This window comes from Ictalurus furcatus, chromosome 10, assembly GCF_023375685.1.
Source record: "Ictalurus furcatus strain D&B chromosome 10, Billie_1.0, whole genome shotgun sequence".
NCBI classification, from domain to species: domain Eukaryota; kingdom Metazoa; phylum Chordata; class Actinopteri; order Siluriformes; family Ictaluridae; genus Ictalurus; species Ictalurus furcatus.
The window spans coordinates 22,993,918-23,019,404 of record NC_071264.1 but is presented as its reverse complement, the minus strand read 5'-3'; the positions used below and the strand labels follow the sequence as shown (position 1 = coordinate 23,019,404).

General features: G+C 38.3%; 1 protein-coding gene across 1 annotated transcript in view; it reads right to left on the bottom strand.

Moving 5' to 3' along the window:
* Window positions 1–24,284, bottom strand: part of LOC128613376 (NT-3 growth factor receptor-like) — a 28,061-nt gene extending 3,777 nt beyond the window's left edge. Inside the window, exons 1-4 of the mRNA XM_053634084.1 lie at window positions 24,128–24,284; window positions 10,313–10,443; window positions 5,949–6,121; window positions 4,428–4,671 (exon numbers count right to left, since the gene is read on the bottom strand). Coding sequence (XP_053490059.1) covers window positions 4,428–4,671; window positions 5,949–6,121; window positions 10,313–10,443; window positions 24,128–24,173 — 594 coding nt within the window. The 5' untranslated portion in view covers window positions 24,174–24,284. The remainder of the gene's footprint in view (window positions 1–4,427; window positions 4,672–5,948; window positions 6,122–10,312; window positions 10,444–24,127) is intronic.
* Between the last annotated feature and the right edge of the window lie 1,203 nt (window positions 24,285–25,487).

Below are 25,487 nucleotides of genomic sequence, written 5' to 3'. Positions count from 1 at the left end.
ATGCCATCACGCAGCGCTCACTATAGCATGTCTCCTCACCTTAGTAAAAGTGTGAGCTTTCTTCAGCATGGCGTCTGTGGGTCGCGTCTCACTGAATTAAGCAAACTAATTAAGTTAGGGTGGTGATTTTAAATGACCTTTCGGTGGCACACACACACTAGCATCACCACATGTGCAAACGAATCTGAATCCCTCTTTAAGGAAGGCGAATTAAAACCGGTTAAACAGGCGTGCAAATGATAGCGCTATCACCTTGGGCTTTGTGGCTGAGTCCAAAGCAATTAGCCCAGCAGGGTAGGAAATTAATACAACAACCCCCCCCCCCCCCCCCCCACCACCACCAGAAAAAATAAATGATACAAATATATGTTGGGGGGAAAAAAATCATCATCTCACTTGCAATTTCTCACACATTTCCTTTCAATGACATTCTAGAGTGCTTTCCCTTTCACTGGTGTGTAAACTGGATTACAGGCCAGTCGTGGCTGCATGGTGGAAGGTGAGATTGGATTAGTGGCGTGGAAAGTGGTGCAGCATGGCAGAGGATGGATTACAGTTCCTCAAGGGCTACTCACCAGGCATTTACACTTTTAAGTAAAGATGAAGCAGATTGGATTGAGCCAATAGGCTTTATTTTTTTTAATTCCAGAAGAAGGGGGAAAGCAGCAAAACAAGTTTACACGTTGTACAATGCTTGTTCTATAAACACTATAGGACAGGTAGAACATTGGGTCCAACTTGCAAGATATTTATTGATTTTTCTTTGCAATATGACTGACATGGCTGAGCTGTGCAGTTTGCTTGTTTATCAACAGCCGCCACAGGCAGTCCAAAGCCTGAGCAACAATCATCCAGCCAACATTTGCAAAACTGAACTTGTACTGTCATTTTCTGGGGTCGCTGATTTTGCAAATACAGGACGTGATGCAGGCTTAAATGATGAATGTGCCTGTGTGTGAATTTGTCACAGTAGCTCTCTTTTTACACTCTATTTTACTGCTTCCTGCCTTTCTGGTTCTTGACAATTTCTGGGTTCTCACTCCTGAGTTCTTAAGTGTGTGCCCCGAAATCAATTTAAGTCCACCACCACCATTATCGTCATCAGTATATATTCTATAAATGCATACTTATGGAGTTGTGTAGTGAGGAATACCGAATACCAAATTTGCACACATCAATATTCAGTCCACAGATGTATCAACACATAATTGGCAAACTCAAAGTAGCGAATTAAAAGCATAATCCATCCATCCATTTTCTATACTGCCTATCCTACAGGGTCATGGGGAACCTGGAGCCTATCCCAGGGAGCTTCGGGCACAAGGCGGGGGACACCCTGGACAGCATGCCAATCCATCGCAGGGCACACTCACATACACAGTCACACACCCATTCATACACTACAGACACTTTGGACATGCCAATCAGCCTACCATGCATGTCTTTGGACTGGAGCACCCGGAGGAAATTCTCGCAACACAAGGAGAACACACAAACTCCGCACACACAGGGAAGTGGCGGGAACCGAACCCCCAATGCTGGCAGTGTGAGGTGAACATGCTAACCACTAAACTGTGCATCTCAAAAGCATAATAAAATAGCCTAAATCCTGCACACATATTATGAATTCATGACTTCCTTAAGTTGTGTGCAGTGAACTATCAGCGCATTCGTTCTAATGCTCTAAATTTTAATTGATTAATATGATAATTAAAACTATTCCTAGAGCAATATATTGCCAATATAATAGATGTCTGTTAGATATCATTATATTATTTCAATGCTTGTAATCTTTTCATCCTTATATCATTGTATTAAAAGCTATTTTCTTCTTCAGTCTGCATTTTCTATTCGTATTTCTAAGAATTGTTTCTATTTTTTTTCTTCTTCAGTTTAAAGGCAAGTGTTTGCATTTAAAGGTAGTGGCCTAGCTTCTATTGGAAAATCCTGTCTAGGACGATTCGACTCAAGAATATTCTGAATAATTGGAATGGGGCTGCATAAGTCATCTCTGAAAAAGCACGACTTTCCCCACGTATATATTGACGTAACTTTTGGACTTAAGTCTCCGACTGTGAATACAGCCCTATACTTTGATCAAGCAAATTGAACCTGATTCATGGCGTAAAAGCACTGTGCATTATTACTTCTACACTCTAATTATCAAAAGACCTCAGATATTGGATACTTGACACACTGTTAAACACGAGAGAATCAATGCAGCACAAAAGCGTTTGGATTGTCTGTTGGTGAAAAGGACACTATCTTTTTCCTCCCTCCACCTTTCACTAGTTTCTGTTGGCCAGGTGCTCGAGCCCTGCAGGAGCGCCAATGTCAATATGACTAGTGGTGTGTGGATTGTGTGCTTGGCAGAACCCCTGTTTATAATCACTCAATGTAGTGAATATGTCTAGTGTGGTTATGATTTTCTAATCTTTCAGCTGTGTCAATATCGCAGCATGTGTGTGCCGGAGAGATGCTATCGGCTGGTGCAATATGAGCTTTCCACTTCCCGCTTGGCCTACATACAGGCCTCCTTCACATAATAAGGACAGAAGGTTTCACAAACATAATATGTGTGCAAGTAAATGAACTCTGAGGTTTAAATCCAAATTAATTAGGTATATTAATGCTAATTAAAAACACAAGGTTTGATCTAAGGTTTGAGCAGGTGTATTAATACTAATTGAGAATTCAACACAAAATAATTAGATGTAATAACACAAATTAATTATGCTATTTAATATATAATATAGTAAATTACAATTTAATTATAGGCCAAACATTTGTTCCCCATGTGACTCCTGCTTGGTTTAATAGTCTCACATAAATCATTGCCAGCTGTGATGACATGCAAACCTGAATGAATTCATTCTAACAACAGATTCCAAAGAAACAGTTTAGATATTTACTCTAAACTTTGCTAAATTCATTTACGTTTTATTTAATCCAAACTAAATTGACACACATGTGAAGGGCAGCATTTTGTTTAATGTTACCATGGCATGAGAATCTTACAATTCTGTCATCAGCTAGCTAACACCAGCTCAGTATATTAACCAGATATTTTTTTTAATCTCATTTGAGTTTTAACGCATGACTCAAGTCATGACCTTAGTATTATAACGTTCTATCTCTCATTCTTTTTTAAACCAATCAGAACCTTGTAATACTACGATCACAATGTGGTCTCAGTGAAATGTCCTGCAAATATCCTTACTGAACAGAAGGTGATAGGAAGAATTTGCATTAATTGAAAGGTTCTTGGATGCCCTCCAAATTCTCAAGTAATTTTAAATGATTTAAAATGCGTAACTCGATCTCTCTGACACAGCAACAGTTTTTTCACCTGCTGCAGAATGTATGCCAGGATTCAGGTTTGTGAAGCCATGATTCTTGCATTGAATACATTCACTTGAATGAATTTATTCCCATTTACATGAATGTAAATGAATTTATTCCCATTTATTCCCAGTTTCTTGTACTATCAAGATTATTAACACACTATCTGACACTATATGTAAAAGTTGCACCCTCACATAGGTTCATATTCATTAACTTAAGCACACAATTTATGTCAATATTTATGCATTTACTCATATTCAGACTCAGGTTACACAGCTGCTTAAGTTGACTTTCCCATTCAGTTTACGCAAATCACTTGCATGTAGTTCAAGCCTCCGAGGCTGCCACGTTTTTCTTGAGTATAAGCGTGTAGGAGAGGGTGTATCAATAGCATCTAGAGAACTAGTTTCAGACGCAAGCACCTGTTCTATGGACAAAAAAAATTGGGGGATAGAAAATGCAGATTGAAAAAGAAACTAGCTGGGGATCACACCTCACACTGACAGGGGGAAATTATATGTAGTTATTTTTATCATGCTTTCATTTCACTATTTTGACTTAAATTAATAATGCTTTTGTTATAACATTAGTTTTGTTTATTTGATTAACAAATTATGTCCTATAAAAAAATAATAATTATAAATCATGCCCATCGTTTGTAGGATAAGCTGACCAAGCACCCATCTAGTACTGTTGCTTTAAACTAATTCATAATTTTATTCATTTAAAAAAGGGTCATTGAGACTAGCAGTGTCTCTGATTAAAGATGCTCCTCTGACGTCCTTCATGCAGGAAAAAAATGTTTTTGTTGACTTTAAAAGGAGGGAACTATTCATTAATTCATTCATTATTTACAGCTACAAAAAATGCCATACATCAATGACTGTACACAAATGTGACAAGCCTCTGTTTTCAGCTATCTCCACCCTGTGTATACAACTCTAGCTTGACTCTGTAAGTAGTGCTTTAGTGTGCTGTTTGGTCTAAGGTCTGAATACTAATGTGCAGTGTAATCTCAGTATCTTCACTGTGCTATCTTCTGAATACAGCCCTTTAAAAGCAGCTGTGAAACTGATACACACCCGATAGTAGTCCATGCTGTAGATGTCCCTGGACATGCCGAAGTCTCCGATCTTCACCAGGAGGCCATTTCCCACCAGGCAGTTGCGTGTGGCCAGGTCACGGTGCACAAAGTGCTGTGACGACAGATACACCATGCCAGCTGCAATCTGTGTGGCAATGTGCAACATCTGAGAGAGACCAAGTTCGCCGTTGCTCTGCATCGGATGGCCATCCACCAAGATGGTGGCATCTGGACCATGAGCCCTGGGGAACCGAGGAAGAAAACAGAAACAGAATGAGTCTCATTCTACTTGGTACAGATTCATCAATGCTGGTGTTTTTTTCGGCTTTTCTATAAAAAGAGTAAGTAAGTGTAAGAAGCTTGTCCTGGATTGCCGCGAAAGGTCAGTCTATGCAAAAAAGTTGCCCTAGAGTCGCTGCAACCCCTTGAATCTGTGGACGTGCTATAACTTTGAAGTAGCTCAATGTGAAGCAAAATCTCACATTTCATTTCCCTCTTTCCTGCTAAACAGAACCCGTGTGTTGTTTAGGGTCTGGGACTTTGTTGATTTGCCGGGCCCTTTTTCATTCTTGCTGAATAGCTCTGATGATTGCAGACGGATTTGCATAAGGTGTCTGCTTAAATGTGCTCCAGTGTAATTTCTGTCTTGCTGATAGCCCTAGTGGGGGAAACGCCCCCTCGCCAATGTGCTGGAGATCTAACAATCAAGCAGTCTTCAAGTCGGAGAAGCTATTTTGCATGTAAAACACACTCCTGCTTGTCTTGTGAGCTGGAAAGTGAATTCTCTTCAGGCTAGCTTTATTCCACACACGCAGCGTCTGGGTAAGACCTAATTGGAGTCAGCGACCAGCATCACACTATTCTTTTACAGTATGCCCACAAAAACTGACTGAAAAAAAAAAAATGCTTATTATTTGGCGAATCGATAGGAAGCCTTTGTGTGAGAGATGAAAGGTATCCTGTTTAATTCACAATTGAATTATCGCATTTAACAATAATCATTTAATTCCAAAGAGCACTTTCTCTAGATTCGATCAGCTGAGAATTGTAGCATGGATATGTTCACTCCATAGACACAAAGGAATTAGCCTGTACCCTACATGTACAGTGAATATTTATGACTGGATATTTCAGACTTAGCGCTGTGTGAGCTGCACAATACCTCACAGTTGAACTATCACGCAAAAGCAAAGTAATAAAAACCTTTTTTTTTTTTTAAAGGATTTCTCCAGACATACTACACAGGATGTGGGCCATGAGTAGCAATTACTCTATGTGTATGCCATATGCAATCTTCCTTACACTTGCATCGTAACCTGGCAAGCTGACATGTCACGGTAAATTACTCAGGACAGATGCAATCATCAAAATGCACTTCTGGCACAAGTGGCAGCATCCCGCTGGTGTGATAAACAGCACTTTGCTTCAGCAATATCGAGCATCTCATTGATGGGAAGTTTCATTGCTGCTTTAGCACTGCCTGTTCCCGATGCTCGTTTACTAAAGGAAGGCATCTCACCTCAGAAACTTATTAAGGTCTCCATGCTTCATATACTCGAACACCATGATGAGCGGGTCGCCGTCCACACACACGCCGTAAAACTTCACGATGTGCTCATGCTGCAGGTTGGTGAGTAGCTCGGCTTCTCTCTGGAAGTCTTTTCTGGCGGCCAGAGTCGGATCTTTCAAGGTCTGTGAAAGAGAAACAACTGAATTAAATTTAGGAAAAATGAAACAAAAAACTTCACTCTGATGCCTATCCTCAGGAAACACAGCAGAAGAGGCTGGAAATCCTACAATAACTGCAGAGATTGTTCCCTGTGATTGTCTACAAACATAACTCACATTTTCACATGATGGGAGGCCAAATGAAAAAAATTAAACAGTATAAAATAATTGTGTTTCGTTGAATGTACATCTATGAGTCTAATTAATCTAATACAATTTTAAAAAATCACAGTAAATTAATTCCCCTTAGGCGAAATATTCTTGCTCAGACATGTTAGCTAATGAGTTTTAATTTTTGTAATAAAGGCATAATTATGTCAGTTTAATTTTGGGCAATTCGTGGGTGCAGAAGGACTGTCAAATGCAATGCTGACTTTGTTCAGACAAGTGGCTCGAATTAGATTTTTTGTCATATCCAATTTCTGTCTAAATAGCAAGAAAACCTATATGAAAAGTGGCGTAGTTAAGGGGTGGATTTCAGGCTTCCTGAAATATTTTCCCATTCCAAATGCTCATTCGTGGATACAGTGTACATACAGTGTACAGCATCACTCAGATTCCATATGTAACCTTCCCAAACATCAAACGAACGCATTCCTGAGTTTGTTTAGTCACATTTTATTAGTTACCAGCTACTCTTGTGAGGAAAAGCATTAACCAAACAGAATCATGCATTTTTCCTGTTCCGGTTTGAACACCAGACCAGAACAGAGGGATATCGAAGTGACAGCCGATGAAGTTTGAGGGCTTTACTGCAGGACTAGAAAAAGAACTGCAGTCTGGTTTTATAAGATAAAATGTCATTTTGAATTCGGTCACTTGCAATGTGCAATGCGGACACTCGGTGTATGCATCGGATTTATGAATCAAATCATCTTCTTGTTTCTTGCTCTGCATACCTCACACTGTTTAAGAAAGAGAATGGCACAACCTAACTGTAACAGGAACACTCCACATTATCAACTGTGCATTCAGTTGATAATTTATTGATTACACCAGATTGCAAAGAATCTGTGGACAATAGTCCAGGTCATAGTGCTTTATGGATCCTTAATAAGCAGTTATAATACAGTTGGGCAGCAATAAATGTAAAAATACATCAGTTTAAGGTTTTATTTTTGGCATCTACATCAGACGATTTGCTTTGAACAAATGTTTTAAGATGGATAAATTTGTATTTTTGGTATGAAGAAGCGAGACTGGGGCTCATTTCTTTCTAGCTCAGACTGTAGATTCATGAAGCATATCATTAACAGCCATGTCAGGTGATCACACAGAGTCAAACTCCCTCCAGTCTAGATATGACATCCTGATCATGTCATGATATGAAGGCTGATATTTTTTATCCCACTTCGCTGACACATCCGTAACACTTCATCAGCAGTGACTAAGAATGCGCATGTGACATACAGTCATGGGTGTAATGGTGTTAATGTAATAGTGCTTTTGTTTGAGCAAAAGGGTTACTTTCCTATTTACTGTGTTTGATATTGGGAGGAAACACAGCAGAACCCAGTAAAACATTAAGAATTTGGAAGATTTTTAAATTAAAACTCATGACTGTATTTGCCTTTAAGTGTGTGTGTGTGTGTGTGTGTGTGTGTGTGTGTGTGTGTGTAATAGTTTGCCCCACATCAGTATTATTATTCCATCGGGATACAATGTACTACTCAATCCTAATACTTTCATTGTTGAGATATTGATAGATATTACATGTAAGCCTTCCCATGTAGCATCATATTACTCCTCACTCACAGATAAACTCAACATTTTAATGTGACCCAACGTGTATTCAATCTGGTCATAATCTGCTAAAGTAGGTTTAATATTTAGCACCTTAATACTCAAAGCGCATGCATGATGTTATCACAGATCTGTGAAATAGCATCAGACACGGATATGCCGTTTTAATGACACACCACTATGCTTAGCATGAGTGCTCTGATTGGCTGCAAAGATCCTTAATAATCACCCAACCCTCCGATTTTCCCACTGCATTGCAGTGCTCATATGAATGAAATCTGAATGTGCCTTTTGAATTCTCTTTAATGACCTTGCAACATGTAGCAGTGACTGCGTAGGTTGATACGATTGCCTGATGAAGATAGGGTCCTCATGCTGCCACAAATGTTCCACCGATCCTCTGCAGACATTTAGTGAGACTCCTCAGTATAGCCCGCAGCTTCCTCCCACGCTCCATTACTCTGGGTATTGGATATTTCTTTCTGAGATATAATCCAATCAATTACACCATCCTTAAAAAATAGCTGGAGCTCAAACAGCACATGGGCCGATCTGACTGCTCGACGAGAAACTCTCTGAAACACGCCACGTGGATGTTCAGATGGAGAGTAGCGCTAACACTACAGATGGCTCACCACCCCCCCTGTCAGCGAATCTGTTAGCTTCCTGTAGCTCAGTGCCATGTCCTTAACAGTGTTCCTGCCCTGCATAACAGACACCCCATCAACGGTGACACTGCGGTGTGTGCTGTCTGTCTGCAAATCTGTCTCACCCTCACGCCACAGTAAAGTACCTCGGAGGCAGAGGAGCACTCGTCTGTGAGTTTATCTTCATGCTATAATGGATTTAATTCACTCAATTGAATCAAAAGAAAGAGTTCAGATGCTGAGAGTGTGTGTTCAACATCATTACAGGTCCTAAAAAGCAGCCTGAAACCATATTATTGCTGGCACAGCAAAATATAACCGTTAAGAAAACAGGACATCTGATGATATCACTTAGGTAATGGAAAGGATCGGCCCTGAAGGCTTCATTTTGACATGCAACTAAATTCACTGTATGGTCTACAAGACAAAGTAGTGATGCTTGAAGAGATACTGTAGACTTGGACAAAGACACATGTCCCCTAAAACATGCAAAAATCAATATGACCAACAGACCTCTGTGCCTTCTAAAAAAGTCTAACGACCCAACATCCATCAAAATGCCTGAGCTATAAATTGGGGTGAAGTCTGACAGAAATGGTCCAGCATTTCCGATACTCAGCCATTCCACAGTGAAAAATGAATTTGAATAGCTGCCACACAAGCTTTCACAGTCCCAAATGGAGGGCAAAATTGTGACCCACTCCTGAACACTGTAGAGCAAAAGGAAGTGTTCAAGTAAAGTGCCCAAGAGCCCTGATATGTCACAACTAAAAACAACAGCCACTTCCTTCAACTGTTCTATTCAAATCTTTTTTAGCACTCACTTTTCATCCAGTCATTGGCTACCAATTCCCAATACCCACTGCTTTCCCAGTATGGAAGGATGAAGGCTAACTCATCCTTTACCAAGTCAAGTGAAGCCAGCCAATGCATTTTTTTTTCATTGATGTATCTCATTCAATGTTATAGAGTGGCTAAACACTCTTGGCGGAGAGTACTCTTTTGAATACATGACCTAATAGATGCCTGTGATTGGTGTTTTTGATTGTGACTCATGCCTAATTCTGTTCTGTATGTTCTGACAATGTTTTTAGACAACACTTGTAAACACTACTGCACCATATGTAAGTATTAATGCTAACATTTCCATTAGGTTTGTTTTTGTCTAACCTTTTTTTTTATATTAGGGGAACATTATTTTTGAATACTTACGGAACACTGTAATAACATTTTCTGTTAGCTGTAAATAGGGCAAAACCGTGACCGTGGAATCCCATAGCAGTCCAACTGTACTATTAAATAATATCAAAATAAACTGTCGAAGATCTGACAGAGACACAAAAAGGCTTGTGCTTTAAAAAAAGAAAGAAAGAAAGAAAGAAAGAAACAGCAGCTTTAGCATTGCTCCATTCATTAATTCATCTTCAGTGCTTTATCCTGCTCAGGGTCATGGTAGATCTGGAGGACACTGGGTGTAAAGTAGGAAAAGGCTGCTTTATGAATAAATATATTATTAAAAGCACCATGCAAATAAAATTCAAGTCGATATACTATGAGTTCAGTGCAGACAAACATTCACACCTGGGGTCAATTTACAGCATCTATCTACCGACATGTTTTTGGGAGGTGGATGGAAACTGGAGTACCCAGCAGAAACTCACCCAGACATGGGGAAGTATTTGCTCTACTTTTAGGGGAAAAATAAAATAGCTCATTATAAACTGAGGTGAACAGATCAGGGTTGACTGAATAAGACGCTATGCACCTTGACGGCTACCAGCAACTTCTCCTTGGTATGACTGAGGTTGTAGCACTCGGCCAGGAAAACTTTGCCAAAAGCACCTTCTCCTAGCTCCCGTTTCAGAACAATGTCCCTCCGCTTCACATGCTGGACATCTAGGAGAGAGAAAAAGTGAGGCAGGGACAATGTTTAATGAAAGATGTGTAGTCTTATGCCAGTAAAGAAACATATAACCTTATACAGGAATATAGAGGGACAGACAGACAGACAGAGAGACAAATTCAGATTCCAAGATTGACCATAATACCAAAGAACATTGCAGAATTTTACCAGCTTTGTTATCAATATCCATTTATGAGCTCTTGCTAAGAATATTCATTGTTTACACATTAGTAGTTGCCAATTCAAGCATGAGTATCTATGCATGTGTGTGATAGTGAGAATATGATGTATATGTGTGGGTGTGTTTTTCATGGTGTGTGAAAGGTCACTTCCTGTGCAGATGGAGCTCTAGAGGTTTCATTCACTCTTACAACTGGATGTGTTTTCTGCATCCCTCTGAGCTCCCTAAAAAAAAAACCCTAAATGCAAATGAGAGTCAATAGTAAAAAGCCTCTTTAAACCATCTGTGAAAATTCACTTGGGGCCATTTAAGCATCGGCACTCAGTCATTTTCATCATATTGTTGGATATTAGCATTTCTAAGAAATGCACAACTATCCTCATGCATATGATCGACGCCTCTGGATATAAACATGTCCTCAAATATGACCTTCATTTATGAAACTGAAATGTGATGTCAAATTTTTGTTGTTTATTGTTTTTTTTCTTCAGTTTCACCATAAGTAATGTAACTTTTCTCATTTTCTAGAAGTGATCTAAATCTATATTCAGATGTTTCTAATCTGGATAAACCATGGGCGGGGGAAGGGGGGCATGGTGGCTTAGTGGTTAGCACATTTGCCTCACACCTCCAGGGTTGGGGGCTCAATTCCCACCTCTGCCCTGTGTGTGTAGAGTGTGTATTTTCTCCCCATGCTTCGGGGATTTCCTCCAGGTACACCATTTTCCTCCCCCAGTGCAAAGATGTGCAGTAAGCTGATTGGCATCTCTAAATTGTCCATAGTGTGTGGGTGTGTGATTGTGCCCTGTGATGGCTTGGCACCCCATCCAGGGTGTCGCCCGCCTTGTGCCCGAAGTCCCCTAGGATAGGCTTCAAGTTCCCCGCAACCCTGTGTAGGATAAGCAGTATGGAAAATGGATGGCTGTATTAAACCACTATATATAATTCACTACACCATTTCCACAAACTGCTCATTTTAAATAACCACAAATCTTTATTTTGTGTGTCCAAACAGCACAATATGTGCTGTTAAGAGTCTTCACACCAGAGCTGCCCGGCCCATTCACACACCATTTCCAAATTTAGATTAACCTTGGACTAAAATCCATTGACAGATGGACAGTTTCCTTATAATATGTAGTATGAAGTACTTTGCCAAAAATCTTGCTCTGCATCTTAAGTCCATCACAAACTCCCTGTCCCTCTACATTATTCATTAAAATTCATTACAATGTGTGAGTTTCCTGAAACTCTTTGTACGTAACCTTTTAAGCCAGTCATTAAGGCCTTAATTGTTGTCTGTATGACCTATTTCATCTCAGAACCAGCCAGAAGTTTTTCCTATCTGCCAGAAAATACTGTTCTTCACTGTTTTTTTCTGTATCAAAGCCAATAAAAAACATCTGCAGTTTTCATGCACATGAATAATACCCATTTTTCCAATAGCGGGGCAATCTAACAGAGCAGAAAGCCTCAGAAACAGATCTATATGAAATAACAATACAAACAATGCACCAGACAGCAGGATATAGTTGTTATTTTTATAAATGACTTCTGGAAATTTCAAAAAATTTGGAAGTTTATTGACAAACTGATGTAATGTACTGAGGTTAGCAGATGTCTCTAGAAAACATATCTCTTGAACACAAAGACCATGAACCAGTGATGATCTAAAGACAGCGATAATCATGTTAAGGGGCTAAAATAGCAAGTTATTTATGTTGTTACAGTATCCGATGAAATGTCATTATAATACATATAGTGTATGACAGTCAGGGAAAACCTGTGGCTGAATTCTGGGAAACAGCTAAAATGTTCAAACACAATGAAATACCTCAAATTGAAGAAAACATTAATATCTTTTCACTAAAACAACATGGAAATGTTTTTGCTTTACTTCACATTTGACTCGGCTTTGCTCCTGTAAAGATCATGTTAGGTAAGGAGTCAGTATCTAAAACCTTACTAGCTAAGTGTGATTTCCTTACACAGTGGACCTTCTACATTCTGATTGAGATATGTGCAAAACAAAAAAAAACATACGTATTTCAGATCAGGAAAATTGTTAGAACTATACTGTATATTTCTACTATATACTGTAGAAGAAAGTGTCAAAATTGGACCAGGTGAAGGGTATTTCCAGGCTGTCCCACATATATGATTACCAAGTACATGAATGTAGATGACTTTTGTTAGTTGCTGATTATCTTTGTATGTCTGTGCATCTGTATCCTACGCAATATAGCTCATCATTAAAAATTCAGTGTAAGTTCAAACTCCTGAATTGCTAAAAAAAAAAAAAAAAGTCAGTGTTGTGACCTTCTCAGCTCTGTGCTTAGACTCTATTCTGTCTCACATGTAAAGCACTTTGGATAATAGCCTACTGGTTGCCAAATGCATAAAAATGTAAATGAGGCATTTCACATGAGATAAATGTACAATTGCTTTGTCCAATTCTGTGACAGATAATAAAGGTTATTGTTGTTGCTATTATAATTATAAAATTGATCTGGTTTTTATTAACATTTTAATTACCTTAATGATAGTCATGTCCTCACAAAAGTAACTTAAACTACCACCAATTTCTTCGTTTTTGAATGTTTTATTAATGCTAATGTTTGCCAATGTTTTTGGCCCAGCAACATGCTGGGAAATTAACAAAGAAGGACTGTGAATTCTTCTGGCTTGTAAAATCAACAGTTACAGAGACTTTTGGAGTACGCTTGCAAAAGTAACACATTTTCTTCACACCTCCACCTCCAAGTGGCTCATTAAAGTCTAAAATTGATCAATATTGGAAAATGAGTCTAGTTCAGACTTCAGTGTTAAATTAACACTTACCGAACACTCACAAATAGCTAGTATGGATGAAGATACTGTATAAACATGTACTGTATAGAATATACCATATGTGTGGTGACCTTGGACATTGCTGCATCAGATTTTATAATTCTATCACTACTTCTGGCTAAGACACATGCAAAAGAGAATAATATTTTTGATCAGGACGGATTGTAGTTTTCAGAACTACAGTCATGTGAAAAAATAAGTACACCCCATGGAAATTGTTGTTGTTTTTTTTTGACATATTAGGACAAGCAAACATTTGATCCTCTTTGAAACAGTGGCTATTAATAAAGTTGATACACTTTATCAAATGACACATAAAATTGACATTTTGTAGTAATTTTCATATTTAAATTCAAAATGAACAAAAAACAACAACAACAAAACAAATCAGTCACATGGAAAAAGTAAGTACACCCCTACATTTATCACACCATCATATCCATAAAATTAGAATTAGGTGTTGAAGATTGGGTGCCAGTGATTAGAACCTGCTTAGGGAGTGCAGGTGGAACCTGTCTTATTTATACCCCTCTCATATCTAGTGTCTGGTGTTCCCTTTGCTATTAAGGTGTGTGGTGTCATCATATCAAGATCTAAAGAGTTCTATAAGGCCTTCAGAAAAAAGGTTGTGGATTCCTATTAGTCTGACAAGGGATCTAAAATAATCTCAAATTATTTGAAATATGTCATTCCACTGTAAGGAAAATCATCTACAAGTGGTGCAGATTCCAGGACTGACTGTCCCAGCAAATTCAGCCCAAGAGCAGACCATCTGATGCAAAAAGAAGTCTCCAAGAACCACAAAGTTTTATCACAGGATCTACTAGTAAGTCTCGCAACTGTTGTTGTCAAAGTGCATGCTTCTGCAATCAGAAAGAGATTGCACAAATTTGACCTGTATGGGATGTGTGTCCTGAAAAAGCCTTTGCTGTCTAAAAAAACATTAAAGCAAGACTACAGTTTGCCAACGAGCATATGGGAAAAGAACAGGCCTTTTGGAATAATGTGCTTTGGACAGATGAATAGAGTTGTTTGGCCACAGTAACAGCAGACATGTTTGGTGCAGACCAAAGACAGCTTTTTAGGAGAACCACCTCATACCAACTGTGAAGCACGTTGGTGGAAATGTTATGGTTTGGGGTTGCTTCGCTGGACAGCTTGCATTCATTAATTCAACTATGAATTCTGCAACATATCAAAGAGTGCTTGAAGATAATGTGAGGCCATCTGTTCAAAAGTTGAAGTTGAACTGAAAGTGGATCTTTCAACAGGATAATGATCCCAAGCACACTAACAAATCCACCAAGGAATGGCTGAAAAAGAAGAAATGTAGGGTTATGTAATGGCCTAATCAAAGCCTGGATTTGAATCCCATTGAACTGTTGGGGGGGGGGTTGAAAAGGCAGTACATGCGAGAAAGGCCTCAAACATTTTACAACTGAAATAATGTTGCATGGAAGAGTGGTCAAAAATTCCAGCAAGCCGATGTCAGAGACTGGTGGACAATTATGCAAAACACCTACAAGAAGTTATTTATGCTAAAGGGGGAAATACCAGCTTCTGAGGCCAAGGATGTACTTACTTTTTCCACAGAAGAATATCACATCTATTGATATTTCTGTTGAATAAATGATTGAAAAAGCTCATTTTCCTTGTGGTTTTGTTCAAGTATATCAACTTAATTAATAGGCACTGTTTCAAATATGATCAAATGTTTGCTTGTCCAAATATGTATTAAAAAAAAAGCCAACAATATCCTTTTTTTTCACACGACTGTACACATTGTAGAAAATTGTAGGCCTCAGATTCCTGTTCTTGGCTAACAGGACTGGAACCCAATGTGGTCCTCTGCTGTTATAGCCCATCTGCCTCAAGGTTTAATGTGTGGATTCGGATATGCTTTTCCTACTCAACACAGTTATATAAGTGGTTATTTGAGTTACTATAGTCTTCCAGTCAGCTTGAACCTGGTGTGCAACATTCTGTATAAACTCTAGAGAATTTTGTGCATGAAAAGACCATGAGATCATCAGTTTCTGAAATACTCAAACCACCCTGTCTGACACTAACATCCATGCCACGGTTAAAGTCACTGAGATCACATTTTTTCCTAATTCTGATGTTTGATGTGAGCGTTAACTGAAGCTCTTGATTTGTATCTGCATGATTTTATGTATTGCACTGATGCCACAAGATTGGCGAATCGGATAATTGCATTCTTAAAAGTGTATAGCAGGTGTACTTGTGTTCCTAATAAAGTGATCTGTGAGTGTAATGTGCGTCTATATCCATTCACCGTCCACTTTATTAGGAACACCTGTGCACCTGCACATTCATACAATTATTTAAGCGGCCAATCATGTGGCAGCATTGCAATGTATAAAATCATGCAAGTACAGGTCAAGAACTTCAGCTAATGTTCACATCAAACATTAGAATGGGGAAAAAATGTGATCTCTATGACTGTCACCATGGCATGGTTGTTGATACCAGATCGGCTGGTTTGACTATTTCAGAAACTGCTGATCTCCTGGGATTTTCACAAGCAACAGTCTCTCGATTTTATATGCTACAATGGCTGATTCCTCAAAACACATAAATTCTTTTCCTATACAGTAAAAAGCCATGCATTATTAATGAGAGAAGACAGAAACGTATCACAGCTGGGATTTTATCACAGCACAAAATCACCAAACTTTTGCACCAGACTAGTCCATCCTCAGCCAGAAACCCTACATGACTCGTCTCTCACGCCACCTTGTCAGAATTCTGACTTCCGCCCACAAATCTTTGACAACAGAGGGCGAACGCACTCGAGCTGTGAATAGCATCTCATAGCCGCTGTTATTGTGTTCATCATTCATGCACGGAGGATGTATGAGTCTAAGCAGGGAGACGCGAGGACGGGTCAAACCTCCACTTCTGCCTCAAATACGTAATTTATATTCACTTATTTGATCATTAAGTGGTCGACTGGCTTTGTCCCGTCCTCTGAAAGAGCCATTTTACAACACACCTGACAGCACAGAGCTGGAATGGTGGCCTTAACCTTCCTTTCTGGCATCCCTGATCCCGTTCAGAACACACACTGCACACTTCCAAAGATTTGAAGGCAATATAATACCCGAATCAGTATAATAATTACACCAAATTAGATGATAAAATACATTTTTTTTGTACTGTATGTGTGCTGTTTATTAAAGAACAACTCATCACAGCACCATTACTGACTGGACGTTATCACTTTCTTATTTTGTTCACTGTGTAGCTGTAATGAGGTCAAGTGCACACTAGATCATAGCAGTTGTACAATTATAATTCCTAACAATAGACTTTCTGTGGCGAGGTCCACATTTATTTGGATTCAATTCATCCACATGTGCTGATGTCTTTGTCCTCTTGTCTTTACTAATAGTCCTTATGAAATGTTACCTTGAATAACAGGTTGAGAATAACAGACAGTCCATATGGACAGGCCGGTTATCATGAAAACAAAAATAATCACTGTGTACCAAATTATCTCCATTCAATGGTTGGGATGTGGTGAATTTTATTAAGTTTGATTTTTATTTTTATTTTTTAAATCATATTCTTCTTATCAGGTCAACTCTGTCTGTAAACTCAGTTTCCCAGAACATGCAGGATTTTCTTTGAGAACTGAGTTTCCGAGTTGTCAGTAAGAAAACATGACGGAATCAATGGATACAATGTGTGTAATTGACAGTAAATTTGTTGAAATCGAAAGATTACACATTTCAGAAGCTGATTTCAGTTATTATGTGTTTGGTATATGCAGCAAGTTATTGAAATACAAGCAAATTGCTTAATGTCTTTGTCAGGCATTTTTGTTTACAATAAAACAAGCGAACTTCCTGCACAAAATATGATCGCATTGTACAATTACTATATAATATGTAATTTTTGTAGTTAATTAAGAGAAGGTACACCGCCACCTTGCTCCGACCAAAGTGACTTGAACTCATCTGACGTCGTAATTACCGTATGACTTCCCAACTCATAAATACGAACTTCCCATGAGGACTTGAATGCACCATTACTCACAAATATCTTGCGACATAATGCTCAGTTGTGCATACTCTGAACTTACCAAGCCTGTTTGTTCATATTATCACTACTCTGGTTTTTGACTTTGATTGTTTCCTGGGTTCTGTATTTTGGTTTTGCTACATTTGTGCTGTTTGCTGATTTCCTGACCTCTGCCTGTTTTGTCTGCTGATTGTTTAATAAACCTCTCTAATTGCATCTGCATCCATCTCAGCCACTTATCTCTGAAACTTCTAGATAAAAGGCAACAAGGATATAAAGAATATAATGAAACAACATTTCCAAAGGTTCCTTTCCGAAACATTCGTTTTTATCTTGGGCTTCAATTAATGGCAGAAAGCCTGTTAGTCTGATTTTAATCTTTTTTCTTTTTTTTTTCAAAATTGTCTACTTTTAAAGTGATTTCTGATCTTCAGCCTTCTAATCTTCTTCCAGAATGAAAAGTCCTCCTGGTATTTTTAAACCTACTTGGGCTTTATAGTGTGAGATGGTAAGTGATGTAATTGGATGACTGATTCAGGCAACAGATGGGAGGGGAAAAAAGCCAAGAGAGATACAAGCACTTTACTTGACTGTATAGACGGAGGATGAGCTTGTGGACCTCTGACAAATGCAAAAATGCTTTCATAATGTAACATGTACAAATGACTACAACTGGAATGACAGAGAAAAGATTCCTGTCTGTTGGCTTCGTCAAGTGTCAGCTAGATGCAATATGTCCAAACGTCTTTGTGTCACATGATAATGACATTTTTTCATTGGCTAGGAGTTAGGGTTGCACAGTATACTGGTATTACGGTAGTATTGCGATACTAAAGCTTCAAAATACCGCCGATGCCACTGTATTTTTTTAAACGGTAGTATCTTCAATACGGTAGTACCGTAAGTAATGTTGTATGTACACTTAATTTAACCTAAATTCTTTACCTTAATCTTTAAAGATTTCCTGTTTGTTAGTAAGTGAGCTAACGTTATGCTAACCACTGTGTGTAAATATTAAAATTAGCCAAAGCGAACTAACGTTATGCTAACCACTGCGTGTAAATATTTAAATTAGTCGAAGCAAGCTAGCGTTATTCTAACCGCTGTGTGTAAATACTCAAATTAGACATGTTTGGTAGTAAGCGAGCTAACGATCACAATTTTATGACTCTTTTTGTAGTTAATTTACAAATTCAGTTATTTATCCCTAATGATGTGTTCATTCTTAGTAATTTGTGGACACTTTCCATGTGCATAATTTCATTGCTGTATGGAACAATATGTAGATGAAATCTGAGGCATATTGAATTAGTTGCTTGCCAATTGTATGATTGTTCTTTCCATTTGTATGAGTTTTTTCCAATAGCCAGTTATTCATTCTCATGTTTATGGAAAAAAATTACATGTGATTAGCTTTGTTTTCAAAATCTGCCATAAAGTTGCATCATGTCTGTTTATACTCCTTGTATAGTCTTATGAAAATCAATCCAGTTTATTTTAATGCTACTTTCTTATAATACGCCCTCAAATGCTGATTGTTTCCTAGCAACATTAACAATTAATAATTAACACTTATTAAATATTCGGTCTGTTATAGAAGGTCCCATATGACACACAGTTGAGCCCCTCGGGTCTGGCCTCAGGCAAAACACGAAAAATGAAGCTCCACACAGATGCAGAGAACTCAGTGCCTGGATCTTGGCAGTGCTGCTTCTCTCTCTCTCTCTCTCTCTCTCTCTCTCTTTCTTTTTTATATTTATTATATTTATTTTCTACAGGTGTGAAATGGAAATGGCTAAAATTAATGGCAAACTTCCATGTTTTTTTAGTACTATGTTTTTGTAGTATATTTCCCAGAAGCTGTTGTGTCTGTATTCCACCTCTGCCTGTTTATGTTTTGACCTTGAGTATAAACATGCCTCTTTTACCCGTGTCTATCTGTGCACTGATGTCTGCAAGGGATACCGACAATGGTTCTTGGATAAGCCCAAATAAACCAGTTACATTTAGAGAAGTCTATACAAATTTTACACGTCAGGTGGTATGTTATGTCTGTTCTGAAAACATCAAACAAAAATTAATGACTGTTTACTGTTTTCTAATTTGTCTGGACTGAAAAGATGAAAACGGCCATATCTGTAATGAGAAAGCTGTGTCTAAGGAAACCAGACATCCAGAACAAAAATTCATTTCAACTTTTTACCATGGAGACTCAGTATGGAGTCAAATAAATGACACCTGACTGACAAGTTGGAAATATTTTTCTGCTCAAAGAAGCTTGCTACAGCATATAAGTGTGTTTATGACACATCCTGATGATGTTTTGACTAGTGCATTCATGACAGCTGGGAACTCTATATTTTCAGAACTTCCTATTTCCCACCTCACAGTGTTCCTGAAACCTCACAGTACACTAGTGCTTGTTTGGCCCTTGTATGAATACAAAAAGCTCCTGAGTAGATTTTAAAATGCCAGAAAATATCTGTTTCCTTATTTAAGGAATAAAACATGATGGGGTGTGCTGTCATAGGAAAATAATCAATGACAGAGTGGTTTGATGTTGTTTTCACCCTGAAGTTGATTATTTTCAGCACCTATAACAGCACATCTTGATTGGTTGTTTGCAGCAATTTGCCAACACTAAGGTGTTTTTTCCCTACTTATTAAAGGCCAAAGCAATATATTTTTTATCCATTTATAGTTACATCGAATGCCATGGAATACCACAAAAAAAAAATTGTTAGCAACCTGTTTTTACTCGTGCTTTACACAGACTCTCTGTTTTTCTCTTGAAGTGAATACGGGAACAAAAATGCAGCTTGTGTTGTTGTAGAAGAAATTTAGATATCAGAAAAGTTATAGCTTTACAAAAGAATGACACATCATACTTTTTATCCATTTATAGTAACATCTAAGTTCCTCTTCCCTCATCAGCCTCTTTTAAAATAATAATAATAATAATAATAATAATAATAATAATAATAATAACTCCAAAATGCAGCTTGTTACAAAGAAATCACAAAGCCCCCTTGAAGCCATTCTTGTATCAGCCCTAAAGTTACAGCTTTCCCTCTGACTGTTTCAACACTAGAGATTCCTTCTAATAATAATGAATAAAATAATAAACATCTCTTTATGTCACCATATAAATTATTGCACATTTTACTCCATTTATACGGAACGTCCACCATATAAGTACCTGTGTTAGTTGCTGCTATAGAAATGATAATATTAGAATCAGCAGATTAATATAAACCATGTTAAGCTGTGTTGTTTTAGAAAATTAATTAAAGAGGATCTATTATGCCCCTTTTTTACAAGATGTAATATAAGTCTCAGGTGTCCCCAGAAAGTGCCTGTGAAGTTTCAGCTCACAATACACCATGGATCATTTATTATACCATGCTGTAAATGCCCCTTTTTTGGTGGAAGCAAAATCATGCTGTTTTCATGTGTGTCTCTTTAAATGTAAATGAGCTGCTGCTCCCAGCCCCCTTTCCAGAAGAGGGCTGTGCCTTTACAGCTCGTGCTTCAGATACTACGGCAACAATATAGGTGGGTCAAAGTACACCTTGTTTGCGAGCAACCAATGAAGACCAGAGGCGGGGGTTTGTGCAGGAAGTAAGTCTGGAATTACTGACGACTCATTTCAGGCTGTTCAGAATTGGTTCCTTCATTTGGGAGACAATAACTCCATTTGTCGTGAACTTTGAGTTTTAAGAATATGCAGACATTTTACATTCACAAACGGCTATATAACACTACATGAAAGGTAATATTTGAAAAAGCATAATAGGGGCACTTTAACCCCATTTGACCACAGAGAATGAACAATTAAATATAGCTGTGGTATAATTATTTTCAAAAAGGGGCTGTAGATTACAGTAATTCACCATTAATAGCACGTTAATGCTCTGACATCCTGAGTAGGAATTATTCTTAGCTGGTGGGCTATTTGGCAGTTGGAAACTTCTGTTTTGACTTTCTCATAAGGATTACTTATTAGAAGTCCTTTTTCAAAGCCACAATACATACAACATAGGTGCATACAACTACATCCATAATGTTATTTCTTGCCAAACATGGAATATCACATGGGCAAAATTCTTTGTGAAACTCTTATTAAAGAAGATCTTATTACAAGAAAACCAGAACATGAATTTTAGAACATTAAAACCTAACCTTCTAATAATGAAGAAATTCTAATGATGTTTTCTGTTGGAAAAACATAAGGAGTTTGTGATATGCTGAACCCCGGAATTGACAAGAAACTCAGCTTCCCAGGACAGCTTCCCAGGAATGCAAATATGGCCACCATGGACTACACTTCCCAATACCCAAGGACTTTCACGTTCACATTCATCTGATTTCTAATCACACACATCTGAACAACAATCAACTACACACAGTATATAAGGACTCCAGTTCCACACTCACACTGCAATTAATGCTTGGTGTGTAGATACTTGAACTTACCAAGCCTTTAAGTCTGTGTATTGTTATTCTGGTTTTGACTGGCTTTTGCCCAAGTATTGATGTTTTGTTTATCTCCTGGCCATTTCCTATTTTCAGATAACATTTTGAACACCATTTTGGATTTGTTTGCCAGCCCCTATAATAAAACCTCAAACTGTATTTGCATCTGTCTTCGCCTAGATCTCAAGACATATGCTTTCTACTGGCTTTAGTACTAACAGCTTGGTTAACCAGTTAGATGCTAGCTAGCTAGTTTAATTAACTGGGATTGTATGTACCAAATGACCACCAATGCCTTACCTCTTCTGTTTGGAATAATATTTTAACACGCTGTTTAGTTCAAATAAAAGTACTGAAATCTTACAGTTCTCAGGAACTACTGTTATGTTGTTTCAATGAATTATAGCTCATTCAGCAATGTGTTTATTACATCCATCCATCCAACCATTTTCTGTACCGCCTATCCTTACTGGGTCATGGGAACCTGGAGTCTATCCCAGGAAGCATGGGGCACAAGGTGGGGAACACCCTGTACAGGGTGCTAATCCATCACAGGGCACAATCCACAAACATTCACACACCCACTCATACACTATGGACACTTTTCTGGACATGCCAATCAGCCTACAATGCATGTCTTTGGACTGGGGGAGGAAACCGGAGTACCCGTTGGGACCCCCGAAGCACGAGGAGAACATGCAAATTCCACACACACCGGGCTGCGGCAGGAATCAAACCCCAACCCTGGAGGTGTGAGGCAAACGTGTTAACCACTAAGCCACTGTGCCCCCAGGTGTTTATTCTTACAAGGTAATTTGGCAAGAGCACTCTCTCTAGGAAAAAACAAACAGCTTTAGTCTAAAAGAATGATCATCATAGATAGAGCTCCAAGTAAAAAAAAAAAAAACTTGTCCCACAAAATCCGGATGAAAATATTGCTTCACAGATAACGCACTTTATCACCATATGAAACATATTGTGTGTTTTGAGCCAAGTCAAAAAACAGATTGAACCAAATGTGTTTCTAATTTTAAACAGCAGTCTAACAGACCTTCTGAAATCAAGAGACAGAAGACTAAAAATGTGTGCATTCCTTTTAAGAAAGTGTCATTGAAATATTACACCCTCGTTTTGATGACGGTTTACATGCAATGGCCAGGAGCCATAAAGTATTTATACAATGTATAATGAATAGTGTGTTAATTTATTCATGAGAGCTTAATCTGAATTTCTCTTCCCTCTCTCCGAGATCTCCACATGGCCATCACAGTGCTCACAGTGAACAGACCGCTGCAGTGTGCTGGGAATATCAATGTGTGTGTGTGTGTGTGTGTGTGTGTGTGTGTGTGTGTGTGTGTGTGTGTTGTTTGCAAGAAAAAAGGAATGTGTCTCTGTCAATGAACAGGCTTCCTTTTACTGTTTGTATTTGTAACAAACATCAAAAAAGGATTTATGTGGCAATAGGACAACGTGTTCTGATTTATTTGAAAGGATTTAAATGAAGAATCTACATTAGAATCAGGACTACAGATGCGTAGGCCACTGGGACTCAGCAAAGCAAAAAATAAATCTTAGCAACGCCACTGATCAAAAGAGCAGCCAAGAACCTCCATTTGGACAACAATAGGGCGGTATTTGTGTCAGTAAAATTTGCACTAAGAGCAGGATTGTGCCATCCATGAGGCATCTATTTTCAATAGGAGAGACTTCAGCTTATCGAAGCCAAGCTTCCTCCATGTCCTACATATGGTAGTTTAGTAATGACACTATACACTGGTGTAATAACTAGGGCAAATGCCCACAAATGTCTACATCGAGGTGTGTTTTTTGACCTTTAGAAAGCCAAATGCAAACAGCAGCTGTGTGCAGATTTTAGTGGAAGTGAATAATGAAGATTAAAGTATTCTCCTACAGTACTGTGCAAAAGTATTGAGTCACATGGAAAGAAATGCTGTAAAGTGAATGTGCCTTCAAAAATAATGAAATGTATTTTAAAAAACCAACAAAAAAAACAAATCAGCAATAAACTAAACGTCAATGTTTTTATCTTTAAAAATGCATCAGTAGTCTCAGGTACACCGAATAAAGTTTTATGAAAACATTGCCTGTTATATTTTAAGCACCTTGGAGAACCTTCCATAGTTCTTCTGGAGACTTGCTTCTGGCCATACTTGCTTCTGTTATTTATTTATTTTTTTCAGGTAATCCCGGACAGCCAGCATTCCCAGAATAACAAAATAAACAAAGGGACAAATGATAGAAGAGTACATTTTGCATTGTTTGAACAAAAGGTCTAGTTAATGGCAAGTGCAGCAGTTCTGTTTATCATGCTTGCTATTCAGAGAGATGATTACAGTCTTGAAACAACTATAACCCCAATTCCGAAAAGTTGGGACAGTATGGAAAATGCTAATAAAAACAAAGAGGAGTGAGTTGTAAATGTACTTTGACTTGTATTTTAACAAAAAAAAAAACATATAAAGACAAAGTATTTGATGTTTTACCTGATTAACTGCATAATTTTTTGAAGGTAAACATTTATTTTGAAATTAATGCATGCAACATGTTCCACAAAGATGGGACAGGGGCAATTTAGGACTAATAGCAATGTGATAAGTTGAAATAAGAAGGTGATGTGAAACAGTTGAGGCAATTGTCTAATCATAGTATATAAGGAGCCTCCAAAAAGGCCTAGTCCTTCAAGAGCAAGGATGGGTCGGTGCTCATCAATCTGCCAACAGATGCGTCAGAGAATAATCCAACACTTTGAGAACAACATTCCCCAAAGACAAATTGATAGGATTTTGGGCATTTCACCTTCTACTGTGTACAATATAATTAAAAGATTCAAGGAATCCAGTCAAATCTTGGTGCGTAAAGGGCAAGGCCCAAAACCACTTCTGAATGCACGTGATCTCTGATGCCTCAGATGTCACTGTCTTAAAAACCATCATGAGTCTGTAATAGATGAGGAAAAGAACCATCCAAGCTGTTATTAGCGTCGGGTCCAAAAGCCAGCGTCTGTCATTGTATAGGGCTGTGTCAGTGCCCATGGCATGGGTAACTTGCACATCTGTGAGGGCAGAAAGATATCTACACATTTTGGAGCAACATATGCTGCCATCCAGAGCAGGACAACGCCAAACCACATTCTGTCTGGATTACGAGCGCATGGTTGCATAAGCAGAGAGTGCAGGTGCGAGCATGGCCTGCATGCAGTCCTGACCTGTCTCCAATTGAGAATGTGTGGTGCATTATGAAGCGCAAAATAAGGCAATGAAGCCCCGTACAGTTGCGCAGCTGAAGAACTGCATAATGGATGAATGGGGGAAAATTCCGCTGGCTAAACTGAACCAAATGGTGTCTTCACTCAGTGACCAAACATTTAATACGTGTTATTAAAAGTTATTACACAGTGGTAAACAGTCGACTGTCCCAACTTTTTTGGAGAGTGTTGCAGTCCTCAGATTTTAAATGAGTGTA